The sequence below is a fragment of the Brassica rapa genome, chromosome A05 (genome assembly GCF_000309985.2).
Source record: "Brassica rapa cultivar Chiifu-401-42 chromosome A05, CAAS_Brap_v3.01, whole genome shotgun sequence".
Lineage (NCBI taxonomy): Eukaryota > Viridiplantae > Streptophyta > Magnoliopsida > Brassicales > Brassicaceae > Brassica > Brassica rapa.
In genome coordinates this window covers 2,513,070-2,536,271 of record NC_024799.2, presented here as the reverse complement: position 1 = coordinate 2,536,271, position 23,202 = coordinate 2,513,070, and the positions used below count along the sequence as shown (strand labels likewise).

The following is a 23,202-nucleotide window of genomic DNA, read 5'->3' as shown; positions in this document are numbered from 1 at the left end:
TGTTTCTCTTTTAATATATAGGGGATTCATATATATCCAACATTTATAACTGATCATTAATTCATTTAGCAGATTCATTAAATCCAGCCACCACTAACCTACACAATCTGAGATAATTAAGATCGATCGATGACAAAAGAAGACAGCCAAACAAAGTCTTTGCGGGCCTCAAACGAAAACGTGAATTATAAGAAATCAGTACCTTATATTAAACTTATTGTTGCAAACCGAATCTTCCATTTTAATAATTACTAATATGATAGATTTCAATTTAATATTCGTACGTCCTTTTGATAACGAGGTTTTAACAATCTTCAGTCTATTATCGCTATTCGCTACAGCTGCTTCTATTATTTTTCTTTTGCGTGAGAATTTGAAAAAACTCAGTTACAGAAATTTTTTTTTTTAACTAGTTTGTTTATATGCATAATAAGATATAACTGTACATATGATATATGAACTTATGTGCACTTGAGAGTACGTACTGATATTGATGTGTCCATAGATGTAAAGAACCAAAAAACTGTCCCTCTTGAGAAGAGAAATGTCGTCAAACGATAATTGTTTATAATATTTTGTCAGTATACCAATGATGTAATTTTGTCAAAGTAGTATTTTCATATAGTACTCAATTTGGTGATTACCTCTTCATTCGTACATTGATTTTTAAAAAATGAAAGAAAAATAATCTCTATGGATAATCATTGACAAGACTAATTAACGTCCAGCGGTCAAATCACTTCGTTGTTTCACCGACAGCTGAAAAATAAAAAGACATGAACACTGTCGTTAACAGTAAACTAAGGAACGTACTGTGTTCCCAGTGCTTAAAAGTCAATCTAGACTCGATGATAATGTTGGTAATCTACCCATAGATTGAGACATGTATACGTTATCGGCTAGTTTTTGTAGCCTCGTTTCTTCAGTCGAGGTTACGTCTTACGTGTAACGCCGACTTGTTTTGAACGGCGACGTTTCAAGAATAATCCAGAGCCTGAATGATACTACCAAATAAGTAAAACCTTTGAACAAAAGTCTAACTTTTGCACAATAATTCTTCTGGATTACAATATCAAGTCAAAAACCCAAAAAAAAAAAAAAAGAGTCTAATTAAGTGAACACAAGGAATGTAAAAACGTATATATGTTTTGTGTAAATTTTTTTGTAAATGTATTATGTATATGTTTCTGTTTAGATGTTGGAGCTTAATTCTTGTGCAGGCTATAGCGGAACACAATCTATATTGTATACAGAAACCTTAGGCCTTATCTTGCATCATCCATTGTCTTGTGTACCATATAGTCTCAATTATACTTTCAAGATTAACGTATGACCAGCCCCAACGACGCTCGTGTTTGCGCCTTTCTAATTATTGGTTTTGATATATGTTCGTCTTTACATATTTTAAACTCATTAAACCTAATTAAAAAAACGCAAGTGGTGTTTTTTTGACGCAAGTGGTATTACTTTAGTCAGTTTTCAATTCTTACTCATTTGAATGTTGAACGTTTTTTTAATATACGTAATAATCAGTTTTTGAATAGATAAGATCAATAATATCTTTTGCCTTTTAATATAGATGACCAACCTATCATCGCTATAGTATTACTTATTCTCAATTTCTGTAATTCTGAAGAAACCAAAATATATAGTTATAGAACTAAAAAAATCCGCCGTGGTTAATTAGATTAATTTTTGGTCGTGTTCAGTCATGATGCTAACATGGATCATGATCACTAAAAATTATATTTATATATATTTAGTCTATCTTAACATGCATGATTTGGTTGCATTATGTAACTTACATACGCACGTCGATTCTAATAACATGACTTGGTTTCAAGAATTGCTTATTTCAAATTCTCATAGTTTACTGGGGACCGAACAAACGTACGCCAATGCGTGAACATATAAATAAACGTAAACAGTCTAGACCCCTTAAAAAAAGAGTTCATAGAAAAGGTATATATATATATATATATATCTCTTTATACACTTTATTTTTGGTCAGGTATTTCAAAATAATTGTGCAAATGGCTGATAGTCATATACCACGGCAAGCGAGTCGTATGACGCGACGTCGACGGGTGATTAGTCTTCGAGGATAGCGATTACACTGTCTCTGCCTTACCTGCATATAATTTTGTTATCGTTAATAATTGTTACAACTATATACATAAATCAAACAAATCATGTAGAGAGGCATGATTCTAAATGTATATTATCTTCTTTTGTTTAATGAGATAAACTCCAATATACGCGTATATGCAATAATGTTATTGAGTTTATACCTAAAATTTGATCAATAATAAACTACTTACGACCTACTGATTAATACACCTATTACTACTAGCATGCTAGCTATATAAAATTCGATATTCGTGGACTAACTGGTTTATTTTTCTGATTTCAATTAATTTCAAATAAAACTGTCACCTACTCAAATTAGAGCTTATTGGTTATTATTATTATACACGTCAAAGAAAGATAGCTCAAACCAGATAAATAAATTTCAACATAAGAGAATATATGTTGGTTACCAATCAATTGGTTGGCACATAGATTAATATATGCATTTTTTGCTTCAACTACAATGATATTGCATATTATCATATTTCAATTATTTATTTAACAAAAGCATATAGTCATTCATGCATCTATATAAACCCATCGATTAAATCAGTCTCATCATCCAATTACCTTTAAACTTAAACTTCTCGTTTCTCAAAAAATATTGGCCTTATAATGGCTTTTCGAGTTTATATTCTAACATTAATGTTCTTATGCATTTTCGTGGCATCGACCGTTTCCGGGTACAACTCAAAAGACGTGAAAGCATGGTGCAGCCAAACTCCAAACCCTAAACCATGCGAATATTTCTTAACCCACAACTCAGGCCAAAAGCCCATAAAATCCGAGTCCGAGTTTCTCAAAATCTCAATGAAACTAGCTTTGGAGCGAGCCATCCTCGCCAAAAGCCACACGTCTACACTAGGACCAAAGTGCCGTGACACACGTGAAAAAGCTGCATGGGAAGATTGTCTCAAGCTCTACGACGTCACCGTCTCTAAAATCAACGAGACCATGGACCCAAACGTGAAGTGCTCGAAAACCGACGCGCAAACATGGCTCAGCACGGCTCTAACCAATCTCGACACATGCCGAGCAGGGTTCTTAGAGCTAGGTGTTACAGATATCGTCCTTCCTCTAATGTCAAACAACGTCTCAAGTCTCATATGCAATACCCTCGCCATTAACAAAGTTCCTTTCAACTACACCCCACCCGAGAAAGACGGGTTCCCTTCGTGGGTCAAACCCGGTGACCGGAAGCTGTTGCAAAGCTCGACACCAGGAGATAACGCGGTTGTGGCTAAAGACGGGTCTGGTAATTTCAGGACGATTAAAGACGCGGTCAACGCTGCTTCGGGGAGTGGTAGGTTCGTGATATATGTGAAACAAGGCGTTTACAGTGAGAATCTTGAGATTCGAAAAAAGAATGTTATGTTGAGAGGTGATGGTAAAGGGAGAACGATTATTACCGGAAGCAGAAGTGTTGGAGGAGGATCCACCACGTTTAATTCAGCTACTGTCGGTACGTATGATGACAAAACAAAAAAAATGATTGATTAACGAAAAGATGGTTACTTTAATTATTTTCAGGAGATATAAATATGATATAGGCCATAGTTAACTTGCCATGCATGAACACAGCAAACTAGAGTGAAACTGACACTGCTTTATGATTCAAGATTTTCGATGTGATCTATACTTCTCATTGGTATAGTATTTAGCAAACTAAAGTTTCATACAAATCTATGAAAAGCCTGTAAGTCGAATCATTTTTTTATGACGCTTAGTGTCGTGGATTTACAAATATACGCAATCCTCTATTATTAATTAGTACACAATAATTTACAACGTTATTACCGTGAAGTAAGCAAACAATAATATTATATGATTTGAATGTTGACAATCCACGAAACGCAGATAGTCTATACGAACTGTAAATTTAAATCATATAATTGCGTTTTATGCTTGATTGATGTTATTTCATTAAAAATGAAACACAGTTTGACATTTCACGAATTTGAAAGTTAATTCTATTTATTTATTTGATTGATTTTGTCTTTTCGTCCTTATTTTTTTCTCATAATTAAAACTTACCAGCATGCCATATATGTATATGTTATGATAAGTCTATTTAGTTACATGATAATTCAACGGGTTGTAAAGTTAAAAGTAGTAAAACATTTTCTTACCTTTTCCTTACATAATCGCAGCGGCGGTCGGAGACGGCTTTATGGCACGTGGGATAACGTTTAGAAACACGGCGGGTGCAAGCAATGAGCAAGCGGTAGCTCTAAGATCCGGATCGGATCTATCCGTTTTCTATCAATGTAGCTTTGAGGGTTACCAAGACACACTCTACGTTCACTCCAACCGCCAATTCTACCGTGATTGCGACATTTACGGAACTGTCGATTTTATCTTCGGAAACGCAGCTGCCGTTCTTCAAAACTGCAACATTTTCGCACGTCGTCCACGTAGCAAGACCAACACAATCACCGCCCAAGGAAGATCCGACCAGAACCAAAACACGGGTATTATTATCCACAACTCCCGGGTCACAGCAGCTTCGGATCTCCGACCCATTTTGGGATCCACCAAGACTTATTTAGGTAGACCATGGAGACAGTATTCGAGGACTGTATTCATGAAGACTTCTCTCGATAGCCTAATTGATCCACGTGGATGGCTTGAGTGGAATGGCAACTTCGCTTTGAGCACTCTGTTTTATGCAGAGTTTCAGAATACGGGTTCGGGTGCTTCGACTTCAGGTCGGGTCAAGTGGCCAGGATTTCGGGTCCTTCAGTCTGCCTCAGAGGCTTCGAGGTTCACTGTTGGTAGTTTTATTGCTGGTAGCTCTTGGATCCCATCGAGCGTGCCGTTTACTTCTGGTCTCTAAAAGAATATTAAACCATAGTATGATAATGCAACGTCATATATACAGAGAAATAAATATTGTTTCTCACAATATAAAAATTGGAAATTCCTGTATAATTATCATATAGTAGTTTCATGTAACTTCGTTTTATTCTTTAAATAAATTGTATTCTGTATTTCTGAAATAAAAATTTACCATATGATCAAAATCTGAGGAATCTTCAATCTGCATTTACCAACTAGCCGTTCGCGTCGACTATGATGATGTTACCGCATATGAAGGCCCATAAGAGAACTCACAGAAAGAAAGCCCATTAACATATGTAGGCCCATAGTAGATAAAAGGACCAATACGACTTTAACCAAAAACCCTAAATCTTCTTCAACTGTTATTTCTTCTCAGAACAAACCTCCGCCTCACTCTGTTAGCACCGATGACGAAGAAGAAGAGCGAAGCAGCTAACGAAGATCAAACGAGAGACACCAAGAAGAAAAGCGTCTCCGCTGTAAAATCATCTCAGAAAGAGAAGCCAGTAGTATCAAAGCAAGTGAAAAGCTTGAAAGAGGAAGAAGAAGAAGACCTGCTCTTAGATTCCGCTACTGATTCCGATTACGACGGAGATGTATTCTTCTCCCCCCCAGCTCCTCCTTCTTCTTCTTATTCTATTTGTGCATTTTGTTAATTCTGAGTTTTGTGATTTTTCAGAGTTTGTCCGGGTCGTTGAACTCCGACGACTTCGACTCCGATGTCTTCGATTCCGAGGACGATGCTTCACAGAGAGAGACGGAAGGTGGAGACGAAGATTCATCCGAAGACGAGCTCGAGCTCCATGGTAATTGCCTGTTTTGCTCTTCTTCAATTTGGGATTTTAGGGTTTATCCTTCTCTATAGGGTTAAGGTTAAGTCTCTTTATAGGGTTTAGTAATAGAGAGTAATGTGCAGGTAATGAGGACTCAGATGATGATGATGAAGGTGAACAAGTAGATAGTGAGAATGATGAGGAAGATGGGAGTGATGAGGAACGTGAAGTTGCTGAAGAGAGTGATTCTTCAGAAGATGAGGTTTGATACTTTCTCTATAACGTTATATAATTTGAAATTCTCTCTTTATTTACAAATGAGATTTTATATAAATTTTTAATTAATAGGTTGCTCCGAGGAATACAGTTGGGGATGTTCCATTGGAGTGGTACAAAGACGAGAAACATATTGGTTACGACATCACTGGGAAGAAGATTACTAAGAAAGAGAAGCAAGACAAGCTCGACTCTTTTCTTGCTAATATGGATGACTCCAAGAACTGGTAAGTTTGATTACGTTTCTGTTTGTTTTGGTGTATTAGTTAGTACTAGCATTACGCTGAAGCATTTTGTGTGGCTTTAGGCGGAAGATTTACGATGAGTATAATGACGAGGAAGTGGAGCTGACTAAAGAGGAGAGCAAGCTCATCCGTAGAATGCTCAAAGGGGAAGCTCCACATGCTGACTTTGATCCATATGCGGTATGGTCTTTGTGATACCATTTTCTATTAATATTATACCACTCACTTCAAAAATTGACCTTTAGTTTGTGATTGTGACAGCCTTATGTTGATTGGTTCAAATGGGATGATGCGATACATCCGCTCTCAAGTGCGCCAGAACCCAAGCGGAGGTTCATTCCTTCAAAATGGGAAGCTAAAAAGGTTGTTAAGTATGTTAGAGCAATAAGGAAGGGGTTGATCAAGTTTGATAAGCCTGAAGAAGAGCCCAACGTATACCTTTTGTGGGGTGACGATTCAGCTTCAGATCAAAAGAGCAAGCACTTAACTTATATTCCTCCACCCAAACTAAAATTGCCAGGTTTAAAGATTTTGCTGACTAATCTGTTTATATGCTTATGTTCTAGAATTCTATTTTCGGTGGTTTTTGATCTGTACAATTTTGTCTTTCCAGGACACGAGGAATCATACAATCCTTCTTTGGAATACATTCCAACAGAGGAAGAGAAAGCAGCTTATGAATTGATGTATGAGGAAGACCGTCCAAAATTCATTCCTAAAAGGTATTCTAACGCTGAATGTACTCTTATATAGTTCTCTTTGGTATTTGTTAGCTTAAGCCTCATGGTTATATATTTGTGCATAGGTTTACATCTCTGAGAAGCATCCCAGCATATGAGAATGCACTAAAGGAGTCTTTTGATCGTTGTTTGGATCTATACCTATGTCCAAGAGTTCGAAAGAAGAGAGTAGGGGGCTTATTCGATCGTTTCATTTTCTGTTTTATTTCTTCCTGTATTTAATCTCACATTGTATTTCATTTCTCCAGATAAACATCGATCCTGAATCTTTGAAGCCTAAGCTACCTAGTAGGAAGGATCTTAGACCTTATCCAAACTCATGTTACCTTGAATATAAAGGCCATACAGGAGCTGTTACTTCTGTATCCCCTGATTGTTCTGGTCAGTGGATAGCCTCAGGTATATCATCTGGTCTTCTTATTCATTGTTCTTGACCTCTCTTTTGTTTACAAGATTCCAATCTTTGTTTCCCCTTTTTCTTTTTTATCAAGGTTCTGCTGATGGATCTGTTCGTATATGGGAAGTGGAGACTGGTAGATGTCTTAAGGTCTGGCAGTTTAAGGAAGCTGTGAAGTGTGTCGCCTGGAATCCTCTTCCTGATTTTCCAATTTTAGCCGTCGCCATGTGAGTTAGGATCTCGGGAGTTTGTTTACTGATTTGTTATAACTTCCTATTCTGAAACCATTATTTGCAGAGGACAAGATCTGGTTATCCTGAACACTGAACTTGGCACTGATGAGGAACAGCAAAAGATTGAAGAGCTGCTTCGCTTAGGCACCCTTCCGGAACAAGATGAAGCTGGTAAGTATCTCAGAACAGCCACCAACATGTTTATTAGAATAATACATGAAAAAATCCGAATGACTAATTATGGTTATTTTAATAGTTGCGGCTATTGTAAGCTGGCTTCCAGATGAGACATATGGAGGGATCAAGATAAAACATTTTAAGGTACACTTTTGCTAAAAGTTTCCTTGTCGTTTAATTTACAGTGAAAAGATCTTTAACTGGTTTGATTTTCTAATCTCAGAACATATCATATGTTGACTGGCATCCTAGAGGAGACTATCTCTCCGCAGTCATGTCAGCAGGCGAAACGCGAGGTGTCGTCATACACCAGCTCTCGATGCATAAAACACAAAGGCTCCCAATAAAGATGCGGGGACTTCCAGTCTGCACGCTCTTTCACCCCACCCACCGTGGCATGTTCATCATCGCGACAAAAAAGAACGTGCGTGTTTTCAATCTTCAGAAGAGAGAGTTGGCCATCAAAAAGCTCGAGACTGGGCTGAGAGAAATCTCTTCTATGGCGATTCATCCTGGTGGTGATAATCTGATTGTAGGAAGCAAAGAAGGGAAGATGTGTTGGTTTGACATGGACCTGTCTTCGAAACCGTACAAGACTCTCAAGAATCATCCTAAAGACATTACGAACGTGGCGTTCCACCGCTCGTATCCGCTCTTCGCTTCGTGCTCGGAGGATTCGACGGCTTATGTGTTCCATGGAAAGGTGTATAGTGATCTTAACGAGAATCCTCTGATTGTGCCGTTGGAGATTCTAAGAGGCCATTCTACTGCTTCAAATAGAGGTCAGTTTTTTACTGTGTTTCTGACTCTTTGTTTATTCTTTATGAGATTATTATTTTATGCTTATGGGGGGTTTGTTCGATGGCAGGAGTCTTGGACTGCAAGTTTCATCCGAGGCAACCATGGCTATTCACTGCAGGCGCCGACTCGGTTATAAAACTTTACTGCCACTAAGTTTCGCCCAAACCATATTTTTGACCATTTTCATCTTGTTTTTGTATTATCACATTGCTCTACCGTTTTGTATTTCTACTGCATTTTAGTTGCCTCCTATGCGTCTCTCTGGTTGCACTAGCTTGATTACCTTTTTTGTTGCTGAGATCAAACTGAAAAACAGAATACAACTTATTTGGTAACTCACATCAGATTTACTGAAAATGGTAGCCCTCCTCACTTGTGATTATCGTAATGACTCTGTTAATAGGTTCTAGTATGGTCTTGATGAGAGATTGTTAAACAACTTAAAACTGTAAAAAACTTGCAATTAAGAGTTTCACTGTAATTTGTTTGACGTCTCTGCATGTATAACATTCTTCGTCATTTTAAGAGACCACTATGGCAAAAGTCTTGAACTTAACGTTCTAATTATATGGGCTCATACTGATATCTCAATATGCATTTCTTATTTTTTTAATTAAACAATTATTAGCTTAGGAACTACAATTTGACAAAAAAGAACACCCTAGAAGTTAACAATCGACCTGTACGTCTGATCAGGCTTCCAATCCGCCGGAATAACAGCCTGAGCTACCACTACTTTACGAGACTCGCCAGATGTAAGTCTAATGTTGAACGGCCCGCTCAGTGGACCGCCGGAGTTTAACTTCCACTCGGCGGACCTCATTTCTTGCATGGGCATAAATCCTCCGCTGGCCGGTTGAATCTCAACGGACGCCAAATCTCCTTCACCGTTTTCGTATTCCACAACGAATGCCACGTAGAACGGGGTAGAACCGGCATCAACATGAAAAGCTATTTCAGTTCCTTGATATAAACACGCAGCACTGGAACAACATAACATAGAAAAGAAAAAAAAAATCAAAAATTATTCACGTACAAAAAAGTAGATAATTGTGTAGGAAACAGCACCAATACTATATAAGAGGAACAATCTGATTTATATATACGTACCGTCTGTAACTAACACTTACAGGACCAGCGCTTCGTAGTTGAGCGGCTTGGCCAGGTTTGGCTAAGGCTCCCATGGCTTTGCCACTAAGGTCAAAATGAACTGGCTCAGAGGCGCAAGGACCACCTGGACACTCGTCCGTTATCGTCACCGTTATTGGGCTCCCTGAACATGCTGGATTCACGGTGCACATAATCTAAAATAAACACATTTATATTTACGATATGGTTGCGACAAATAATACATATGTCTTTCAGACTTGCATGAATGTATGTATAATTTATAAACCACAATCTAGCCTGGCCACCACGACCCTAAATTAATCAATACCACTTTTTGTAAGAATAAAATTGATAAAAACCCTAAACAGTTAAAATACACGCGCACCATGCGCCTAACCCCCCTTTCTCTCTCACGACGCGAACCCTTTCTTTCCTCCTCCACCGTCGCCGATCTCGGCGGCGGCCCCCACCCGCCACCATGGCAAGAAAGAAACCCCCCAAAAATAAGCCTCCGGTTCGTCTCCCCACTGGAACAACCAAATCCTCCAACAGTTCAGTCAAAGTTGCGACGCCTGATGCTTCTTCAGCCGTCAAATTGAAAGTCACAGATTCGCTTCTGACCGGCCCCGCCGCTCAGACAATGTCTCCGCCGCCTGCCCAGAACCCCTCTAATCGAGACCTGGCCAAGCAAACTGAAAACCCCAATCCTGAAACCCTAGCTACAGATACCCAATCTGTACCTGAAAATAAGAACCAGCTCAGTGCTGCTTCAAAATCTAGTGAACCCCCTTCTCAACCTGCAGCTGGCTTGCAAAACCCGGCTGAATTTTGGAAAGGTTATGTTAAGGAGTCGTCTGTGAAACTCCAACCAGAGCAGACGCCTTATACGCTTGACTCAGGGGAAGCCTGCGTCACTATTCCGAACTCTGTTGTCGAGAAGAATAAGAAAGCTTGGGAGTACTTCATTCTGGGTCAGTTCTATGAAGAACCTCCTGCTCGTGGTGCCATTCATGCCATTGTCAATGGTATCTGGAGCCGACACAAGCGCGACATAACAGTTAACAAAATGGAAGGAAACTCGTTCCTATTTCGAGTGCCTTGTCCAAATGCTCGACGCAGAATTCTGGCTCAAAGTTTCTGGCAGATTGACGGCCAGACAATGTTTGTAGCAAAATGGTCACCTGGGATTCAGCAATGCAAGCCTGAGCTCGACATGGTCCCAGTCTGGTTGGAGTTCACTGGTGTCCCATTGCAATTTTTCAATAAAGACGCTCTGAAGGAGATTGCGGGACTTGTGGGCCATCCTGTCTGCTTACACCCTGCTACAGAAAACCTTACCAACATTGAAGTTGCTAAGGTGTATACAGTCATTGATCCCCGTAAGCCTCTCCCCGAATTTGTGAATGCACGCTTTGAGAATGGTGATACAAGGAGGATTGGTGTCACCAGCCCTTGGCTCCCGTCTCTGTGCTCCTACTGCAAAAAGTTTGGGCACACAATCTCGAGATGTAAGGCTGCTCCTCATACTTGTACAATCTGCAACTCTGTCAGACATATCACTGCAGCTTGTCCACGATCAAACCACCTCCCGAAAGACACGGCCAAGCAGAAGGGAAAGGCTCCTATCAAGAGCCTTCTCCCAATTGTTGGTAAGCAGGAAATGGTTTACAAGCAGGTGGGAGTAAAAACATTGGACCAACCGGAACTTGTCTCTTCTTCAGTCCCAAAGGATCCTCCACCTGCAGCTTCCCTAAAACCTGCAGTTATTCCTCCCCCTTCGCCTATAGTTCCTGTCTCCCCAAGGAATGGTACGGTAACAGTGGAATACGACCTCAGTAAGGGAAGCCTTTCTGTGGATTTATCAACTGAGAGTCATCTAAAGGAGCAGTCTAGCTCTGGATCATCTTCGGATACAACCTTGTCTAGTGAAGAAGACGATCCGGATGATGAAGACCAGTTCATTGAGGTATTCTCTAAGAGATATCAGAAGCGTTTTAACACAAAGGCTAGGGCTAGAGGCCCTTTAATCCTCTAAATTTTACCCTCTTAATGGATCTTTTTTGCTGGAATATAAGAGGGATTAATGACCCTGTAAAGCGGCGTGGTTTCAAAAAATGGATTCGGAAATATAACCCCTTTTTTGGATGTCTCATTGAGACGCATGTACAGCAGGAGAAAGCGGTTTCTATTATGAAAAGTATTTTACCAGGTTGGTCTTTAGAGAGCAACTATGAATTCTCAGATATCGGTAAGCTTTGGCTAGTTTGGAAGCCATCAGTTCAGGTCAACGTCATCGCCAAATCACTTCAGATGGTTACCTGCACTGTCAAGCTCCCGTTTCATTCTACTGAAATAGGAGTCTCTTTTGTTTATGGATCCAACTGCAGAAAAGAAAGAAGACTATTATGGGATGAACTTGAATCTGCTTCCACTTCATCTCAGCTTTGCGGTCTTCCTTGGATTGTCTTGGGAGACTTTAACGAGATTATCTCTCCTACTGAACACTCCTCTGCTGATCAATTCTCATCTTCTCGAGGTATGAGAGATTTCCGTGAATGCCTTGAGCGAAGCTCTTTAGCAGACCTTCAGTTTAGTGGCCACAACTTCACATGGACGAATCATTCTGTCTCTAAGAAGCTGGATCGTATCTTGTGTAATGAGGACTGGGTTGAGCAATTTTGGGATTCGATTGGAGTATTTGGAGAACCGGGAATTTCAGACCATAGTCCATGCTGCGTTTTCTTAGACCAACTCAAGCCTCCTCAGAAACGTTCTTTCAGGTTCTTTGCTCACTTAAATGATCATCCTGAGTTTAAGGCTCTCATCAAGTCTACCTGGAATGCTCTTCCTTTTGATGGCTCGAAACAGCTTTGTGTCTCAAAGAAACTTAAGGAGTTGAAGCCGATCATCCGTTCTTTCAACAAGGAGAACTTCTCTAACCTTGAAAAGCGGGTGGAGGAGGCTTTTTCTGATCTCACCAGCTGCCAGAGTGCCTCCTTATCCTCACCATGCCCTGCAACTGCTGAATCTGAAAGAATAGCTCGTCTCAAGTGGCTTACACTGGCCAGAGCAGAAGATAAATTCCTCAAACAACGCTCGAGAATTCAGTGGAATGTTGAGGGTGATGCAAACACTCCTTTCTACCATAGGGTGATCAAGGCAAGACAAAATCAGAATCATATTCACCTCTTGATTGATGAGCATGGAAATATTATTGAATCTCTACAGGGAATAAAGCAGCACGCTATTGACTACTATCAGAGCCTCCTTGGTGGTGTCAACGTCCTTACTACCTCCACCCCATCTGAAATTGCCGCGGTTCTGCAAACTAAATGCTCACCTACTGCTGTTGATGCACTCTCGGCGCCGTTCACAGACCTCGATATCCAGCAAGCTTTCTTATCTCTTCCAAAGAACAAGTCTCCGGGACCTGACGGATACCCTGCTGAGTTCTTCATTGGTAACTGGAAGTCTGTTGGTCGTGATATGATAGATGCTGTTCAAGAGTTTCTAACTACAGGAGAACTGCTACAACAATGGAACGCAACAATTATCACTCTTGTGCCAAAGAAAGTGAATGCAACTAAGATCACTGAGTTCAGGCCAATCTCTTGCTGTAACACGGTCTACAAGGTGGCGTCAAAGCTTCTTGCGAACAGGCTCAAGGACCTTCTTCCAACCCTCATATCCTCCTCGCAGTCAGCTTTTGTTCCCAGAATATTATTGGTGGAGAATGTGCTTCTAGCAACAGAGCTTGTCTCAGGCTATAACTGGAAGAAAATATCAAAGCGTTGTATGTTAAAGATCGACCTTCAAAAAGCTTTTGATACACTTGACTGGGACTTCATTCTCTTTACCTTGGAGGCACTTGACTTCCCGCCTAGCTTCAGGAAGCTCATCGGAAAATGCTTAACGTCAAGCCATTTCTCAGTTGCTATAAATGGAGAGTCCTGTGGATACTTCAAAGGAACAAGAGGATTGAGGCAAGGTGATCCCTTGTCGCCTTATCTGTTTGTTCTAGCCCTGGAGGTATTTTCACAACTGCTGATAAAGAAATATGTTGATGGGTCTGTTGGATTTCATCCGCAAACGAAGGATCTTTAGGTTACACACTTATCCTTTGCGGATGATCTTATGATTTTCTCTGATGGCTCTGTAAATTCCGTGAAATGCATTGCTGATACATTAGAGGACTTCGCTCTCTGGTCGGGATTGCGTATGAACAAGTCCAAAACAGAACTATTTGCAGCCGGCTTGAACACTGATGAAACCATAGCCATCTCTCGCCTTGGTTTCAACTTGGGTTCACTGCCAATCCGCTATTTGGGACTTCCTCTAATGTATAGAAAGCTGAGAATCTCCGACTATAGGCCTCTCCTGGATAAAATCTCTGCGAACTTCAACTGCTGGTCTGCAAAAGCTTTATCCTTTGCAGGCAGGAGACAGCTTATATCATCTGTCATATATGGCTCCATTAATTTTTAGACATCAGCGTTTGTGCTTCCAAAGGGTTGCATAAAGAAGATCGAAAGTCTTTGTACTCAGTTTCTATGGGGAGGTACTGAGACGAAGAGATGCGTTGCTAAAGTATCTTGGAAAACTGTTTGTTTGCCTCGCAAGGAAGGTGGATTAGGACTAAGAGACATTGGCCTCTGGAACAAGAACCTCTGCCTAAAGCTAATATGGAACCTCTTAAAGAAGACTGATTCTCTATGGGCAAGCTGGCTTCACCATTATAGACTAAAGGATGAAAGTTTTTGGAGTTTGGATGAAAACAAGACTACCTCATCTACATGGAGATCTTTACTCTCTTTGCGTGGCCTGGCCTCTAGATTCCTGCGACCTAAACTGGGCAATGGGCGCTGTATAAGCTTCTGGTACGACAATTGGACACCATTAGGACCTCTTCTTGACAGATTTGGAGAATCAGGACCGAGACAGCTCTCCATAAGCATCTCTGCGACTGTTTCAGATGCCTGTAATGACAGGGGATGGTTACTCAGGGGAGCTCGCTCTCCTCTAGCTGAAGAACTGCAGACTTACCTCACCACTGTTCCCATTCCCACTCTGAATCTAATGGACGATACCTATGTGTGGGACATCAACGGTGATGAATTGCAAGAATTCTCCACCAGCAAAACCTGGGAAGCTGTTCGAAACAGAGAACCGGAGCAGCAATGGACACAAAGCATCTGGTTCAAGGGTCATGTTCCCCGACACGCGTTTACTGCCTGGGTTATCTACCAAGATCGCCTTCCCACCAGATCAAGATTGCTGAAATGGGGTATGAACATCTCTCCCTCTTGTTGTTTATGCGATGCAGCGGTGGAGGACAGAACCCATCTGTTCCTAAATTGTGAAGTAAGTGAAGGGGTCTGGAACTTGGTTCTGCACAGACTTGGATACTCTTTCAGGGCATTCCATACTTGGACCTCCTTCACCGAATGGGTGTCTCTTCGAGATACAGTCACCAGCAGGACGCTAAAAAGGCTAGTGGCGCAGGCAACAATTACCAATATCTGGATGGAGAGAAACTCCAGGCTCCATGTTGGAGAGGCTCGGAGTCCAGCTACTATTTTCAGGTTGATTAATCGTTTCATCAAAGATGTTATTCTTGGCAAAAGGAAGCTCAAGAATTTTCAACCTTTGATGCAGCTTTGGATACGCTTTGAGTAATCTTTTCGAACTCATTGGATGTTAGCTTAGTCTTGTTTATTTTTTGCCAAGGCTAACTTAACTTTGATTTAAACTTTTGTATCTTTACAAACCTTTCTCATATTTATATGAAATTCACATTTTGGCAAAAAAAAAAGAATAAAATTGATCGTTTTTTTTGCTTGCTCAAGAAAATTGCTTTAGTATATTATTAATACGAACCTGATAACATGTTCCACATCCTTTTCCATTGTTGAATAGTTAAGGCCCTCCGGCTGAAACCATCGCGTTTAGCGGTGGATTGGCCACTGCCACACCATATCCGCAAGCTCCTCCTGTTGACATATATTTACATTATCAAACAAACATATTTTTTGAAGATAAAATATTTATATATATGTAGTTTCAAATTTTAATAATACGTACCGGTGCTACCTGCTCCCTCTGGTTCACCGTACCAAGTAGCACCAGCGTCTGCGTCGGCCCAGCCAGCGGCATTTATTGTTTCATTCTGGCAATAACAAAACTTAAACGAGACTGTAAAAAGAGCTAAAAGAGCCAAGAATCTATGGAATGGTGCCATTTTATGATCTAACTTTGTTGTTTAAAGAAATTTCTGTAATACCAATAGCTAGATGTGAATTCGATTCATAATATGATAGTGGATATTTATAGTGTGTGTGTTTTTTTTTTTTTCTTTAATAATTCAGGTATCCGGATCTCTCTTTATTGTGTGTTTTTGGGAGTAGTTCTTAGGATTCAGTGTATAAGAAATCACATACTTGGCAATATAAGGATGTAGAAATGTAAAATGGAATTAGTAGGATAAAAAGGAATGGAATATAGAGAAACATGGAATATATTTCATTCTATTTATTCATGATTAAAATTGGAATGAAATAAGTTTCTTTGAATTTTTTTATTTTTTATGGAATTGATGGAATAAATATTATATTTCATTCATTACAAATGGTACAACAATTTATGGTATAAATGGAATAGAGAATTTCACATCATTTTATTCCAAAAATTGGCATTTCAGTTTTGGTACTTATGGAAGTAATGTAAGCTTCCCAACTCTCTAAACGGAAAGCATATTTTAAGAACGTGAAAATTAACATTAACAAATTATAGATAGTTAACAAAACCCCCCTTTGATATAATGCATGGCAATTCTTTTACGTAGTTTTTTTAATTTTTTTTGTCAGGAAAATAGTTTTAAAGAAAAAAATGATCAAAATAGCCAATTTTTATTTTGAAAGTTTTAAGATTTTTTTTTCTAAAATTTTTTGAAACTCTATCCTCAAAACTTCACCTCTTAACTCTAAATCATAAATCTATATTAGTTAACTCTGATCTGAGAGGCGTCTTGAAACATGTCTTGGGGTGCAACAAAGGCGTTGCGTTCTTTGAGAGGAGGTGAATTGTAACATTTCAAGTTGTGATATGTGGAAAGAGATTTGATTTGACTATCTATATCACCAAAGTTGATTTAACTGTGTTTGGGCTAGAATAGTGAAAAGATAGGTGACCCATGGAAAAGTGATTTGCGACACCGTACAAATCAAGCCAAAACATGGAAAAAGATCTAGTGGTGATTGCAGGGTCAGTAAATAATAATTTCGAGATTTCGAAAAACTAATGCACTGCCCGTCAGATGGAATGGAGCCCACAGACCAGACCAAGAGAACGGGCCCATTAGCCATGGACTGTCCGGCCTTATACAAAAAGTTATGAAACTCAGAGTACAGGTTTAGGCCAACAAGAGCCTTCGCCTTCTTAGCAATTACTTCAGCCACTTGATTTTACATTGATTATGTTATCATACAAGTGACTAATTATCGTTATACCAATACACCATATGAAATTTAACACAAATTTTTATTTCGCCCTAGGGGGCGTATACATATAATTATTTAAAAACCAACATAGCTGCATGCGTATTTATATCTGGCTAGACTTGAAAGTTTACGTTCGATTCGTACTTTGCACCGGGCTGCCAACCGGCCGGTATAACATCAGAAGCCACAACGGTCTCGCCAGAGTCTAGATAAGTCAACCGAAGAGACAGTGGAGCTCGCAAAGGTGATGTATCTTCAAGCTTCCACACCGCACTCGGTGAGTGGCTCATCGGAAGCCATGTGTCAGAAGCTAACGCTTGTTTGAGTTCAACTAGGCCTATTTCGCCGTCTCCGTTTACATACTCAGCCAAAGCCGCGAAGTAGTAGGCATTTGAACCTTCTTCCACTTGAAACACCACCGTTTTGCCAATGTAGTTGCACTCAACTCTAAAACAAATAATGAAAGTATACTAATTAGAGCAAAATTAATAAACCAAACATTAGCACATAACCATATACAGTATATTGTTGTAGTTATGATCTAATATGACATATATACTTTCTATAAAGAATCTGCAAAACTCCTGCGTTTCGAAGCTGACTATCTTGACCGGGAACGGCCATCGCACCAAACGCTGTACCGCTCAAATCGAAATGAACCGACTCTGTGAGGCATCCTTGTCCACATTCGTCTGTAATCACTACCGTAACCGGATTCGTCGAACACGCCTGGTTCGAAGTGCATTTTATCTGTGCATTATATTAACCAAACGTATAATTTTTTTTAACCTTTTAAACTTTGATAAATTTTAAATGTATTAAGCGCTTCTGCTTAATTGTAATTATTTTGATCATGCAGAACCTGATAACATGCACCACATCCTCTCCCTGATTTATACAAAGACGGACCTCCGGCTGATACCATGGACGAAAACGGAGCTTGTGCCACAGCATTTTTATAACCACACGCTCCACCTTCATTATTTTATATTCGAGTTAGCGTTATACATAGAGAGCAAAATAACTTGATTATGTAGAGATATAGTGTGCATTAATTAGGTTAAATAATACATCTATGCATATATTTACCATCGGTTCCGTAGCCAGTGGGGAGGCCATAGAATGTAGCTCCGGCTTGAGACCAATCGGAACCCCCCGCTTCTGCCGAAACATTGAGTCTTTTTGGGTTAAAGCAATGAGCAGAGTTCAATAGAACAAAGAGTAAGTTCATGATAATGTAACATCGCTCTAAGACAAGAATTGCCATTGTAATAATAAGTAACTATTGAGTTACTACTTAGTGTTACTTAGAGCATGAGCATCAATGAACCCTCTTTGGGATTCATCTTCTTAATTTTTTATTATTAAATTTTTTATTTTTTTCATTTTGATTTTTTTTTTTTTTGAAAAAAAAAAAAAATTGACCGCATGTGTCGTGGAGCCCGCGCTACAGTGATGAATTTTAGGAGAGAGGGTATCTTGCAGAAGAGGTGAGAAGGGGCGAGTTCATCACTTTTACTTTTTTTAATATTTTTTTTCTCGTAAAACGTGTGAACCTCCCTCTTAAACCTCTAATGCTCTTGCTCTTATAGACTTATCATTTTGATCGAAACCCGTGAAGGACTCTACTACGTACCAACAGTTTTAAGCCACGGTGTCATATATTAGTCTCTAGTAGCCCAACTTATAGGACACTACGTGAAGTCTTTTGTTTTTGTTTTACTTCGAACTGGGTCCTGGGTGACGGTTACCGCTTAGGCCCAAAGTTACATGTGGTCGAAATTTTGGCTGTCGTACTATGTAACTATTTCTTCTTTACCCCTAAAACAAGGTGAACTGGAATTATATTGGATCTTCGTTTTATCGTATCGATGAGGAAACTTGTACGTTAATGGTGGTTTGCTTGGCCGTTGGAGGCCAATCAACTGATCTACACCGTTGAAATCTTAATTAATCTCACGATTGAAAACAATATATGATATTGTAAAGGGGTGATACATAGACGTGATTATTGAACGTAAAACTTGGCGTGATTTTCGTTATGACGGCTTACTGAAATTGATCCATTATTGTTTACTCTCTTTTTTTAACAACAGTAACTTTATAAAATTATATTGTAAAGGGGTGATACATATAATCAATTAACCAAACAGTTATGAAACTCAGAGTACAGGTTTATGCCAACAAGAGCCTTCTTAGCAAAAAATATTTTTTTTCCTTCTTAGCAATTACGTCAGCCGCTTGATTTCTTTCTCTATTCATCACCTGTTCAAGAGAACACTCCGGCAACATTCCGATCCAATATATAATGTCAGATAATACATTACCCTTGTTCATGAGTATTGATAATATTGGTGAGTTCAAGATTAGCCCCTTCGAACCAAAAATACCTCCGTCCCTTAGTCCAAATGTTATGTAGTGCGTACATAAAAGCCTGAGCCTCACCATCTAGACTGGAACTAACCCCTCGAACTTCGGCCGAGCCTGAAGTGAAAATCTGAACATTATATACATTATCATTAGTAAAAGTAAAAATCTTATTATTATGTGATGTTTTTTTTGTCATCTACATATAGACTCAATTAAGACTTTGTGAACCATCTTGATAAACCCATGTATTTCTTTAGACAACCAAAATAATATTTTTGAGGTGTAATCTTAAAATTACATTTTCACGGATGTGAGCAGGACAGAGAGAAAATTAAATTCATGAAACTTAAATCATATAAATTTAAATTTGGACTAAAATATTTTATGAATTTTAGAGTTATTATTATTTAAATTAATTTATAATTTATTTTTTGTTAAAAATATTTTATTTAAAACAATGTTAATCTTATGGTTATGTATTAATTAGTTTTTATAATTTTATTCTTACTAAAATTTGTTTTCATTTTTCTTTTTATCAATATATTGAACTTTGAATGACTGGTGTTTTGATGTTTTATGGATATAAATTAATAACTGATAATTTTAAATAAATAATATATTTTCATATAATTTATGATTTATTATCGATAAATTCAACTTAAGACTAAAATATCAATTTACTATTATTATTTAGAGTTTATAATACATTAATAATATTAAATTTTATATCTTTGTAGTCTTAATTTTTCTTTTTCTTATTTTTTTAATTTGCCGGATATATAAAAAGGTTCACTCAACACTAATTTTAAAAGGAAATGTAATTTAGGGAGGGATGCTTCGTATCCATTCGGATTCAAATCAGGTATTTCAATATAGGTCTTGAAATACCTTAGCACGTACTCATCTGGCTATTTTTACAAATCAGATCGGGTTCAGATATTTTTACTTCGGATTCAGTTATTTCAGGCACAACCAAAAAAATGCAAACTATGTAATTAATTTTTTTTAAAAAAATTGTTGTATTTGTAGATCATGGTGTCTGCGATCACAAATTCCTTGATTTAATTTCACAAACCAAAATTTTTAAGAGACCACACGTGATTTTATGTCATCATGAGTACGAAACACACAAAAACTTTCAAAACCAGATTATACATATCAAAGATTTGTCTCTCCCTCAAACTAAGTTTAAATCAAAGAGATGGATTGGAGCTGATTCACTCCCGACCAAAGAGAATAAAAAGTAAAGAGGAGATATTTTCAATACTCAGCCATATTTTTACAGATTAAACGGGAGAAAGGGTTAATTTTGTTGACAAAAGAAAAAGAAATGGGAGAAAGGGTGTAATCTTCGGATCTCATACTATGCATTCATGGATTCAGAGTTAAGTTTGGTTATGTTCGATAATGCTTCGAGTTTCAGCTATATTTGATCTAGTTCGGATATCCAGACTTGTTCAATATAAAATTTGATTGGATATTTACTATTTCAGTTCAGATTTCGATTCAAGTTCTATTGGGTACCGTAAAATACACATGTTTAGTGCAGTCTAAAGATAAACTTTCTTTTTGGGTATGAAAATAGACTGAAAACAAAATTTCATATATATATAAATGTTCAAGAACAATGTGATTTAGTTGTTTTCTTTTTCTTTATTTTTTTGGTAAAAAAATGTGCAATGTGATTTAGTTTTGCACATCCCTATTTCTTTATCATTCGACCACAAAATCCCAGACATCTATCTTACTCTCATCTTTAATAATCTAGTTCAAAGGATTAGCTCAAATGATTGGTGCCTTTGGTAAGGTAAATATTAGAGAAAAAATCCCACATCGAAAATATGAAAGGGACTTGAGTAATATATAAGGGACTTGGGTCAATCCACTAATTGTCAATTGGTTTTAAGTTGGAAGTCCAGAAAACTTATCATGGTATCAAAGCGGGCCTAATATCCTGACCTATTAATCCGGCCCGGACAGTGGCCCGATCATCCCATTAGCTGATGGTCCATAGAAGGCTTAGTTCTGCCGAGATCGCTAGAAAATAAAGATAATTTTGGAAGGGGTATGATGGATTCTGCGAGATTAATAATTATACGCACCATTATTTCGAGAGAGGGTATTGGAGAAAAAATCCCACATCGGAAATATAAAAGGGACTTGAGTAATATATAAGGGACTTGTGCCAATCCACTAATTGTCAATTGGTTTTAAATTGGAAGCCTAAAAAAACTTATCAGCAAATGCTCGTGAACCACACAATACTATTCTTTGTTGAATCTTCGTTTACCCCTAAATCAAGGTAGACTGGAATCTTACTGAATCTTCGTTTTATCGTATTGATGGTGAACCTTGTACGTTAACGTAGACGTTAATGGTGGTTTGCTTGGCCGTTGGAAAACAATCCACTGATCTACAACGTTGAAGTCTCAATCTCACGAGAACGATATAGTGTGTAAGTTTCATAGAAAAGATTATTCAACCCAACGTCAGGCGAAGGGTTTGAAAATAATCGCAAACTGTTCAACGTAAAACTTGGCGTGAATTTCGTTATGAAGACTTACTGAAATCGATTCGTTGTTTACTCTATCATAGTAAAAGTGAAATCTGAAACATTTTTTCTTATTAGTTTTTTGATGACGCACATCCGTCTGCTACATTTAGACGCAAACGAAACAAAATCATTAGATAGGCCCAGCACTTCTTTGGACAACAAAAATAATATTTTGAAGTGTTATCTTGAATTTACAATTTCACGGATGAAATTACGAAAAGGAGAAAATCTCAGTCTTACCATTTAAATTATATAAATTAATAAATTTTATACTTTGTAAACTTATTCTATTTGAAACATTGTTAATCTTATAGTCTTATATATTACATTTTCTCATAAATTTAGTTTTACTAAACTTTGTGAATTTATTTTGTCTCTTTAATTTTTATTAATATATTGAACTTTAAATTACTGATGTTTTGATGTATTATCTATATAAATTAATAATTAATAATATTGAGTAAATAATATATTTTCATATATTTTATAATTATATAGAATTTCATCTTATTTTTTGATAAATCCAAACTTAAGACTAAATCTATTAATTTATTATAATTATTATTTTATAGATCATTAATCTTTAGAGCTTACAATGAATTAATAATATTAATTTGTATATCTCCTGTTGGCAAAAATTAGAGATACTTCCAACACATCCATCCTAGTCTTAATTTTATTAATCTAGTTCAAAGGATTAGATCAAATGGTTGATGTCTTTAGTTAGGCAAATGCTCATGAACACAGCACTATTCTTTGTATAATGTTTTCTCAAACATATATTACTCTTATGTATGCTTGCTCATGAAAAACATTCGGACACGTACTTTTGTTCGATTGAAAAATGGAATTCCGTTTTACTATATTTGCTCATGCAAAAACAGGGGAAGAATTCAATGAATCAGCAGTGAACTCATTCATCATCTATATATTAACTGAAGATCATTTGAAAAATTATAACTTTACATTTGTACTAATTAAAAAGAGACTAGCTCTGCTAAGATATCGTTTAATTAAGATGACAATTTAACTTACTTGACAGCTTAAGAATCAATTGAA

General features: G+C 37.8%; 4 protein-coding genes and 1 long non-coding RNA gene across 6 annotated transcripts; 2 read left to right on the top strand and 3 right to left on the bottom strand.

The window, feature by feature from the left end:
- Window positions 1-1,146: 1,146 nt before the first annotated feature.
- LOC117134280 lies at window positions 1,147-4,387 on the bottom strand. Its single transcript, XR_004458519.1, has 2 exons — window positions 4,260-4,387; window positions 1,147-2,131 (listed from the first exon to the last, which is right to left on the bottom strand). It is a non-coding gene; the product is annotated as an uncharacterized LOC117134280 (long non-coding RNA).
- LOC103866866 (probable pectinesterase/pectinesterase inhibitor 17) lies at window positions 2,672-21,224 on the top strand. Of its 2 annotated transcripts, XM_009144856.1 has the most exons (5): window positions 2,672-3,592; window positions 4,281-4,974; window positions 8,337-8,344; window positions 12,825-12,830; window positions 21,213-21,224. In XM_009144856.1, the coding sequence occupies exons 1-2, from the start codon at window positions 2,746-2,748 to the stop codon at window positions 4,964-4,966; spliced, it is 1,533 nt and encodes a 510-aa protein (XP_009143104.1). In that variant the 5' UTR covers window positions 2,672-2,745; the 3' UTR covers window positions 4,967-4,974; window positions 8,337-8,344; window positions 12,825-12,830; window positions 21,213-21,224. The 2 variants fall into 2 exon arrangements, with proteins under 2 accessions (XP_009143104.1, XP_033148323.1); XM_033292432.1 differs by lacking the exons at window positions 8,337-8,344; window positions 12,825-12,830; window positions 21,213-21,224 and having other exon boundaries at window positions 4,281-5,125.
- On the top strand, window positions 5,307-8,970 carry LOC103866863 (ribosome biogenesis protein BOP1 homolog). The gene is made up of 14 exons (XM_009144854.3): window positions 5,307-5,567; window positions 5,651-5,777; window positions 5,888-6,006; window positions 6,093-6,247; window positions 6,328-6,445; window positions 6,527-6,785; window positions 6,879-6,987; window positions 7,071-7,173; window positions 7,254-7,404; window positions 7,497-7,629; window positions 7,700-7,806; window positions 7,892-7,956; window positions 8,036-8,594; window positions 8,681-8,970. Exons 1-14 carry the CDS (start codon window positions 5,379-5,381, stop codon window positions 8,764-8,766), a joined length of 2,280 nt encoding a protein of 759 aa, XP_009143102.1. The 5' UTR covers window positions 5,307-5,378; the 3' UTR covers window positions 8,767-8,970.
- LOC103866864 (expansin-B4) lies at window positions 8,990-15,961 on the bottom strand. The gene is given in 4 exon segments (XM_018659329.2): window positions 8,990-9,596; window positions 9,724-9,917; window positions 15,601-15,713; window positions 15,805-15,961. Coding segments are annotated over 4 exon segments (786 nt in total). The 3' UTR covers window positions 8,990-9,274.
- On the bottom strand, window positions 8,990-21,189 carry LOC103866865 (putative expansin-B2). The gene is made up of 6 exons (XM_009144855.3): window positions 18,309-21,189; window positions 18,082-18,194; window positions 17,779-17,969; window positions 15,601-17,666; window positions 9,724-9,917; window positions 8,990-9,596 (listed from the first exon to the last, which is right to left on the bottom strand). The coding sequence occupies exons 1-4, from the start codon at window positions 18,484-18,486 to the stop codon at window positions 17,333-17,335; spliced, it is 816 nt and encodes a 271-aa protein (XP_009143103.1). The 5' UTR covers window positions 18,487-21,189; the 3' UTR covers window positions 8,990-9,596; window positions 9,724-9,917; window positions 15,601-17,332.
- Window positions 21,225-23,202: the final 1,978 nt, after the last annotated feature.